Here is a 10,346-nt window from a genome sequence, read left to right as displayed (position 1 = left end):
GACAACAAAAAAAACACATCCCCTGAAAGGGAAACCTTTTTAAATGATAGTCAGATCCATTCTGAAGATGTCTAAGTCATTTTTAAGCTTCGGCCCATAAAACATGTTTACAGGGAAATTTGGGTTACCGTATTTTTCGGAGTATAAGTGGCTCCAGAGTAGAGATGTCCGATAAATGCTTTAAAATGTAATATCGGAAATGATCAATATCGTTTTTTTTATTATCGGTATCGTTTTTTGAAATTTTTTTTAATTTGTATTTTTTAAATTAAATCAACATAAAAAAACACAAGCTACACTTACAATTAGTGCACCAACCCCAAAAACCACCCTAAACTCATTCACACAAAAGTGTTGTTTCTTTCTGTTATTAATATTCTGCTTCCTACATTATATATCAATATATATCAATACAGTCTGCAAGGGATACAGTCCGTAAGCACACATGATTGTGTGTGTTTCCCATAAACTGCCAAGGTACCTGTGGCGGTGGGGGCGTGGCTATGGGCGTGGTCACCATGACATCATCGATTAATTTGCATAATTTACTACAATGATATGATTTTCTCTAAAAAGGCTCAAAAAATGTATACTTACTAATTAATAATAACAGTTTTGTTTTAAACGTCCATCCATCCATTTTACAATATAATTACAACACTTTATGTACATATTTATATACAGATTTGAACAATAAGTTATTCACTGAAATATATTTATTAATTGTGGTTAACAGAATATGCAGGATTTGCTTGAACATTGAAGTGGTGGAACTTCCTATAGAGGACAGCTGTAGTGCTGCATTCTGACCATCATGTCATATTTCACTTCAACTTTTTTTTTTTTACAAATTTGTGTGAATTATGCAAAATTATTTCAATGTGGTCCCCATGAACCATATGGACTGTTTTCCCCAGATGTCCCCAGTAAGAATGATCAGCACATGACTTCATCAATGCAGAGATTTAAAGACGTGTAGGAGCTAACTGGCCACTGGACATTTTACACCATTTTGTTTATGCCTCCACTACCTGTAGAAAGGCTGGTCCTCACAAGCCATTCCAAATGATAACCAGTATGTGTGTGTGTGTGTGTGTGTGTGTGTGTGTGTGTGTGTGTGTGTGTGTGTGTGTGTGTGTGTGTGTGTGTGTGTGTGTGTGTGTGTGTGTGTGTGTGTGTGTGTGTGTGTGTGTGTGTGTGTGTGTGCAGGGCGGACCAGGCTCTCAGTACTCTGGCCATGAGGAAGTTCTGTGAAGATAAGGTGGCCTCCTCCCTCCAGCCATCACAGAACAGGTAGAGGCCACAGGGTGCTTACTAGTGGGGGTCTGAGGGGGGAACAGGAAGTGTTGAATCCTTTGCCTTTTTTGTTGTTTTTTTTGCATGCTACTTTAAAGGCCTACTGAAATGATTTTTTTTTATTTAAACGGGAATAGCAGATCCATTCTATGTGTCATACTTGATCATTTCGCGATATTGCCATATTTTTGCTGAAAGGATTTAGTAGAGAAAATCGACGATAAAGTTCGCAACTTTTGCTCGCTGATAAAAAAAAGCCTTGCCTGTAGCGGAAGTAGCGTGACGTCACAGGAGCTAGTATTCCTCACAATTCCCCGTTGTTTACAATGGAGCGAGAGAGATTCGGACCGAGAAAGTGATGATTACCCCATTAATTTGAGCGAGGATGAAAGATTCGTAGATGAGGAACGTTACAGTGAAGGACTAGAGTGCAGTGCAGGACGTATCTTTATTCGCTCTGACCGTAACTTAGGTACAAGCTGGCTCATTGGATTCCACACTCTCCTTTTTCTATTGTGGATCACGGATTTGTATTTTAAACCACCTGGGATACTATATCCTCTTGAAAATGAGAGTCCAGAACGCGAAATGGACATTCAGTGCCTTTTATCTCCACGACAATACATCGGCGAAATGCTTTAGCTACGAGCTAACGTGATAGCATCGTGCTTTAACTGCATATAGAAACAAAAGAAATAAACCCCTGACTGGAAGGATAGATAGAAAATCAACAATACTATTAAACCGTGGACATGTAAATACACGGTTAATGCTTTCCAGGCTGGCGAAGGTTAACAATGCTGTGCTAACGACGCCATTGAAGCTAACTTAGCAACCAGACTGCACAGAGCTATGCTAAAAACATTAGCTCTCCACCTACGCCAGCCAGCCCTCATCTACTCATCAACACCCGTGCTCACCTGCGTTCCAGCGATCGGCAGAAGGACGAAGGACTTCACCCGATGCGTTTGGCGGCCCGGAGACGTAGGAAGTCAAGGTGAAGTCGGCGGCTTGCGCGGCTAGCGCTCCAACAAAGTCCTCCTGGTTGTGTTGCTGTAGTCCGCTGCTAATACACCGATCCCACCTACAACTGTCTTCTTTGCAGCCTTCATTGTTCATTAAAAAAATTGCAAAAGATGTCCAGAATACTGTGGAATTATGAAATGAAAACAGAGCTTTTTGTATAGGATTCTACGGGGTACCATAACTTCCATTACTCTGACTTCGTCACGCGCATACGTCATCATACCGCGATGTTTCAGCCGGATATTTCCCGGGAATTTTAAAATGTCACTTTATAAGTTAACCCGGCCGTATTGGCATGTGTTGCAATGTTAAGATTTCATCATTGATATATAAACTATCAGACTGCGTGGTCGCTAGTAGTGGCTTTCAGTAGACCTTTAAGCCAAACATGAAGTGTACGCAGAAGTTAGCCGCGTATACAGTGTTTCTATGCTTGTATATTTATCTTCATCGGGGGTCAGCAACACGCGGCTCTTTATTGCCGCCCTAGTGGGAGCATTTTTATAAAAGGATTGGAAATGGAAAAAGATTGTTTTTATTTTAGTATGTTTTTTTGTTTGAGGACAAACCTTCCCTGTTGTGAGAACTACCACTGTTGAATATGTTTGTGTGTACGCTTCACTGATGACACTATTTGGTGAACATCGTTTTGTCCTACTAATTTCGGCGGTTCTTGAACTCACCATAGTGTGGACTGTGTGACGCAACAGTTTGTTTACATGTCAAATCTTCCACTCCTTTGTCTCATTTTGTCCACCAAATGTTTTATGCTGTGCATAAATGCACAAAGGTGCGCTTTGTTGGTGTTATTGTTTTTATTTATATTTATTATTTATTTATATATATTATTTATACATATTATTTATATATATTATTTTATATTATTATATATATTATTATTATATTATTATATATATTATTATATATTATATATATATTATTATATATATTATTATTATATTATTATTATATATATTATTATATATTTATATTATTTACATATATTATTTATTTATATTTATATATATATTTATATATATTATTTATTTATTTATTTATAATTTATTATCCTAATAAATATTACACACGTGTAAAGCGACTTTGGGTATTTAGAAAAGCGCTATATAAATACCAGGTATTATTATTATTATTATTATTATTGACTTGTTGGAGTGCTAATCAGGCATATTTGGTCAGTGCATGACTGCAAGCTAATCGATGCTAACATGCTATTTAGGCTATCTGTACATACATATTGCATCATTATGCCTCATTTGTAGGTATATTTGAGTTCATTTAACCCTTGTGTAATGTTCATATTGTTGTTACTCAGCCAGCGTTTGTGGGTCTGATGGACCCGTTGCATTTTGTGGCTTTTAATGCCTCACAATCAAACACTTTTACATATGTTAAAATACTGAACATATGTTTATTGGAATAAGGTAAACATCTGTTCAGTATTTTAACATAAAAGTGTTTGATTGTGAGGCATTAAAAGCCACAAAATGCAACGGGTCCATCAGACCCACAAACGCTGGCTGAGTAACAACAATATGAACGTTGCACAGAAAATTTATCTGCCGGTTTCTGCATCCAACAGGGATTCTTCTTTTGTGTTTCTGCACCTGCGGTTCCCACACAAGGTTGCAACATTATTTGTCAACACTGTCTGCTCTCATTTTCTCGCACATTTGACCCTCTGATGCACTCTGTCCTCCTCCTGTTTAGGTCTGCTGTGTGTGTGTGTGTGTGTGTGGGTGGGTGTGTGTTGCGTGTGGTACACAGAACATCAATTTCCACACTTCTATTAGCCCCGGGTCCAGTGGACCCCGGACATCTTATATGTAATAGAAATGTGTAGGGGGGGTGTATGGTGTGTGGTCATTAAATATGTATTCTGATATATGTTCTTCACAGAAAATGAGCCAAAGTCAGTGAGTCTCAGTTTGAAAAATTAATTAATTGTAACATTTTTCTTTTTATAAAAAATGAAAACGGGTCCCACAGACCCGAACGCCAAACAAGAGTTAATATCCTTTATTTTTATCCTCTTTTTATACAATTTAGTTTTGCATGTCTCAAGACACATTATCTGTATGTAATACTGGCTGCTTTTCTGATAGTTGTTTGTGTGTCGTGTTGTTCCAGACCACAGCAAACATTACCTAGCTTGCCAAAGGTTGTAATAAATCAATTAGAAGAAGACAGCCTGCCGTTTCCTTTTAACTTAAACACACATCTATACCTTTGGCCATTAAAACCAGTCATTTCCAGTAGTTATCTCACCTTCTGAGTAGCCTCTGATTTATTAATAGTTTCTAATGTTGTAAAAATGTGTAGAATAAATATTACATTTCAACATTTCTGTCAACGAAGATTTGCTTCAGCCTGCGACACATAGTCATTTTGATAGTAGGCTAATATAGCTAATATAGACACTTACATCATGTGCTGCCTTCATGATAAGACTTATATACGACTTTTTATTTTTTGTGGCTCCAGACGGATTTGTTTTTGTATTTTTGGTCCAATTTGGCTCTTTCAACGTTGTGGGTTGCCGACCCCTCATCTATATAATAGTGACATACTTGTGTTGTTTCCTGTTGTGTAAGTAGTGTGGATTATTTACTGCTCAGTGGCTCCCTCTGCAGGTGCAAAGTGTAGCACACTTTAAAGACTCATGCGGTGTTTGGTACACAATTTACAAGGGATGCTTCCATCACAATTTGATGCGGCCAATTCTGGTCATGAATGCGCAAGATCGACTGATACCAGCACATGTATTAACTATCAGTTGTTCAATGTATTATTGATGAGTGCTGTTGACAGTTTAACAATGTCAACACAATATTTCAACTACTTCCTTATTCCCTTGTATTACATTCAATTGTTTGAGCAAAACAAAGTCAATAGTACATAATACCTAAACAAATGCAAAAACTATCTAGTACTCATTTAAATCCTTTGGTTTTTGCCCTCAAAGTCCTCCTGTGTCCAGGGAGTTATTCTCAGAGGGTGAGATAACTCCTGGAAATGACTGGCTTTTAATGGCCAAAGGTATAGATGTGTGTGTCCAAGTTAAAGGAAACCACAGGCTGTCTTCTAATGGATTTATTACAATCTTTGCAAGTTTGTTAACATTTACTGTGGTCTGGAACAACATGGCACACATGTATATCATTACTCACACATGTGAATAATGCTGTATAATAGACTGTATTTATATTATTCACATGTGAATAATGTTGTATAATAGACTGTATTTATATTATTCACATGTGAATAATGCTGCATAATAGACTGTATTTATGTTATTCACATGTGAATAATGCTGTATAATAGACTGTATTTATATTATTCACATGTGAATAATGCAGTATAATAGACTGTATTTATATTATTCACATGTGAATAATGCTGTATAATAGACTGTATTTATATTATTCACATGTGAATAATGCTGTATAATAGACTGCATTTATATTATTCACATGTGAATAATGCTGTATAATAGACTGCATTTATATTACTCACATGTGAATAATGCTGTATAATAGACTGTATTTATATTATTCACATGTGAATAATGCTGTATAATAGACTGTATTTATATTATTCACATGTGAATAATGCTGTATAATAGACTGTATTTATGTTATTCACATGTGAATAATGCTGTATAATAGACTATATTTATGTTATTCACATGTGAATAATGCTGTATAATAGACTATATTTATGTTATTCACATGTGAATAATGCTGTATAATAGACTATATTTATGTTATTCACATGTGAATAATGCTGTATAATAGACTGTATTTATATAATTTACATGTGAATAATGCTGTATAATAGACTGTATTTATGTTATTCTCATGTGAATAATGCTGTATAATAGACTGTATTTATATTATTCACATGTGAATAATGCTGTATAATAGACTGCATTTATATTACTCACATGTGAATAATGCTGTATAATACTGTATTTATATTATCCACATGTGAATAATGCTGTATAATAGACTATTTATATTATTCACATGTGAATAATGCTGTATAATAGACTGTATTTATATTATTCACATGTGAATAATGCTGTATAATAGACTGTATTTATGTTATTCACATGTGAATAATGCTGTATAATAGACTGTATTTATGTTATTCTCATGTGAATAATGCTGTATAATAGACTGTATTTATGTTATTCTCATGTGAATAATGCTGTATAATAGACTGTATTTATGTTATTCTCATGTGAATAATGCTGTATAATAGACTGTATTTATATTATTCACATGTGAATAATGCTGTATAATAGACTGCATTTATATTACTCACATGTGAATAATGCTGTATAATACTGTATTTATATTATCCACATGTGAATAATGCTGTATAATAGACTATTTATATTATTCACATGTGAATAATGCTGTATAATAGACTGTATTTATATTATTCACATGTGAATAATGCTGTATAATAGACTGTATTTATGTTATTCACATGTGAATAATGCTGTATAATAGACTGTATTTATGTTATTCTCATGTGAATAATGCTGTATAATAGACTGTATTTATGTTATTCTCATGTGAATAATGCTGTATAATAGACTGTATTTATATTATTCACATGTGAATAATGCTGTATAATAGACTGTATTTATATTATTCACATGTGAATAATGCTGTATAATAGACTGTATTTATATTATTCACATGTGAATAATGCTGTATAATAGACTGTATTTGTTATTCTCATGTGAATAATGCTATATAATAGACTGTATTTGTTATTCTCATGTGAATAATGCTGTATAATAGACTGTATTTATGTTATTCTCATGTGAATAATGCTGTATAATAGACTGCATTTATATTATTCACATGTGAATAATGTTGTATAATAGACTGTATTTATATTATTCACATGTGAATAATGCTGTATAATAGACTGTATTTATATTATTCACATGTGAATAATGCTGTATAATAGACTGTATTTATATTATTCACATGTGAATAATGCTGTATAATAGACTGTATTTGTTATTCTCATGTGAATAATGCTATATAATAGACTGTATTTATGTTATTCTCATGTGAATAATGCTGTATAATAGACTGTATTTATGTTATTCTCATGTGAATAATGCTGTATAATAGACTGCATTTATATTATTCACATGTGAATAATGCTGTATAATAGACTGTATTTATATTATTCACATGTGAATAATGCTGTATAATAGACTGTATTTATGTTATTCACATGTGAATAATGCTGTATAATAGACTGTATTTATATTACTCACATGTGAATAATGATGTATAATAGACTGTATTTATGTTATTCACATGTGAATAATGCTTTATAATAGACTGTATTTATATTACTCCCATGTGAATAATGCTGTATAATAGACTGTATTTATGTTATTCACATGTGAATAATGCTGTATAATAGACTGTATTTATATTATTCACATGTGAATAATGCTGTATAATAGACTGTATTTATATTATTCACATGTGAATAATGCTGTATAATAGACTGTATTTATATTATTCACATGTGAATAATGCTGTATAATAGACTGTATTTATGTTATTCACATGTGAATAATGCTGTATAATAGACTGTATTTATGTTATTCACATGTGAATAATGCTGTATAATAGACTGTATTTATATTATTCACATGTAAAAAATACCTAAATGTTTATTGTCTATTGTGAGCGAACTGTGGTGCTGAATTTCCCCCAGGGATCAATAAAGTACTTTCTATTCTATTCTACACAGATAATGTGTCATGAGACATGCAACTATAAATTAAATACACAGAGGACAAAGGTGAAGGAAATTAAACGATCTCAAATATAGCTACAAATAAGGCACGATGATGCAATATGTACATACAGCTAGCCTAAATAGCATGTTAGCATCGATTAGCTTGCAGTGAGTAAATATGCCTGATTAGCACTCCGACAAGTCAGTAACATCAACTAAAGTTCACCTTTGTGCATTCACGCACAGCATAAAACATTTGGTGGACAAAATGAGACAAAGAAGGAGTGGCATAAAACACGTCTTTCTGTGGCAGCGTCAAAGAAAGTTGTACATGTAAACAAACGACGGTGAGTTCAACAATGAAGGTTTGTGTCATGTTTGTCCTCCTACAAAAACAACATTAAAACAACAAATATATTTTTACCCGCACCTTTTTCCATATTCATATATTTTTGAAAAAGCTCCAGGGAGCCACTAAGAGTCTTATTAATATACGTGTCAACTTCCTGTCAACACCCGCTGTAACATGCTAACATCTACACTTCTCAAACTTTACTAAGCAATTATTTCTTGGTGTTGTTTAAAGCTAGCTTAGCCATTAGCATGCCTGCTCCTGGCTCGCTCTCACTGTGTAACATGTTTAGTCTCGTCTTGCAGGGATTTGAGTTCATTACTTGATAACGACACTAAGAAGTGCTGTACTGGATTCATCAGGTATATCTACTATTTCGGGGGTCTTCTGTCCGGAGCCATCAAGATGAACAGCAGCCCGCTCTTCCTGCACCAAGTTCTCATTCCATCCCTCCCCAACTTCCAAGGAGAAGGAGGTGTGTGTTTACATTCTTATCAGCCAGAGACTCCATGATGATCCTCCACATGTCCATTATTCATCTCAGGAGGACTCGTGGAACTCAGCTGAGTTTGGTGCCAGAGATTATGATTACTATTATGTTAGATCCACTATGGACTGGACTCTCACTATTATGTTAGATCCACTATGGACTGGACTCTCACTATTATGTTAGATCCACTATGGACTGGACTCTCACTATTATGTTAGATCCACTATGGACTGGACTCTCACTATTATGTTAGATCCACTATGGACTGGACTCTCACACTATTATGTTAGATCCACTATGGACTGGACTCTCACTATTATGTTAGATCCACTATGGACTGGACTCTCACTATTATGTTAGATCCACTATGGACTGGACTCTCACTATTATGTTAGATCCACTATGGACTGGACTCTCACTATTATGTTAGATCCACTATGGACTGGACTCTCACTATTATGTTAGATCCACTATGGACTGGACTCTCACTATTATGTTAGATCCACTATGGACTGGACTCTCACTATTATGTTAGATCCACTATGGACTGGACTCTCACACTATTATGTTAGATCCACTATGGACTGGACTCTCTCACTATTATGTTAGATCCACTATGGACTGGACTCTCTCACTATTATGTTAGATCCACTATGGACTGGACTCTCTCACTATTATGTTAGATCCACTATGGACTGGACTCTCACACTATTATGTTAGATCCACTATGGACTGGACTCTCACTATTATGTTAGATCCACTATGGACTGGACTCTCACTATTATGTTAGATCCACTATGGACTGGACTCTCACTATTATGTTAGATCCACTATGGACTGGACATTTATGACCTGTATGGCTGTTGATCAAGTATGCCTTGCATTCACTTGTGTGTGTATAAGCTGCATATATTATGTGACTGGGCTGTTTGTATGGAGGACAAGCGGGCGTGAGGACAGGTTGTCGAGGACGCTACAGGCAGTGCCTTTAAGACACGCCCCCAACAATGTTGGATATCGGGAGAAATTGGGGAGAATTGTCTCTGAATGTCTACTTTTTACCCATTGTAGAAAATGTGTCCCAATACTTTTGTCCACATAGTGAACCTGGAGGGACTAACCCCTGCTGAATCCCAGCAATGTTAACCACGTAGAATGTCACACACACACACACACACACACACACACACACACACACACACACACACACACACACACACACACACACACACACACACACACACACACACACACACACACACACACACACACACACACACACACACACACACACTTAAGTGTGTTTATCTTTAATGTGATGATGTCGTCCATCAGGACGGAGGGATGTCAGTCAGCACATTCCTCCATGCGAGGCTGATG

At 35.2% G+C, this 10,346-nt stretch overlaps 1 protein-coding gene across 3 annotated transcripts in view; it reads left to right on the top strand.

Moving 5' to 3' along the window:
• Positions 1-10,346, top strand: part of tns2a (tensin 2a) — a 175,144-nt gene that overhangs the window by 130,506 nt on the left and 34,292 nt on the right. For all 3 annotated transcript variants that reach the window (XM_062054651.1, XM_062054650.1, XM_062054652.1), the window contains exons 11-12: positions 1,210-1,293; positions 8,839-8,951. In XM_062054651.1, coding sequence (XP_061910635.1) covers positions 1,210-1,293; positions 8,839-8,951 — 197 coding nt within the window. The remainder of the gene's footprint in view (positions 1-1,209; positions 1,294-8,838; positions 8,952-10,346) is intronic.

The sequence above is a fragment of the Entelurus aequoreus genome, linkage group LG07 (genome assembly GCF_033978785.1).
Source record: "Entelurus aequoreus isolate RoL-2023_Sb linkage group LG07, RoL_Eaeq_v1.1, whole genome shotgun sequence".
Lineage (NCBI taxonomy): Eukaryota > Metazoa > Chordata > Actinopteri > Syngnathiformes > Syngnathidae > Entelurus > Entelurus aequoreus.
Note: the sequence above shows the minus strand (reverse complement) of the source record. Positions and strands in the feature narration are given on the sequence as shown.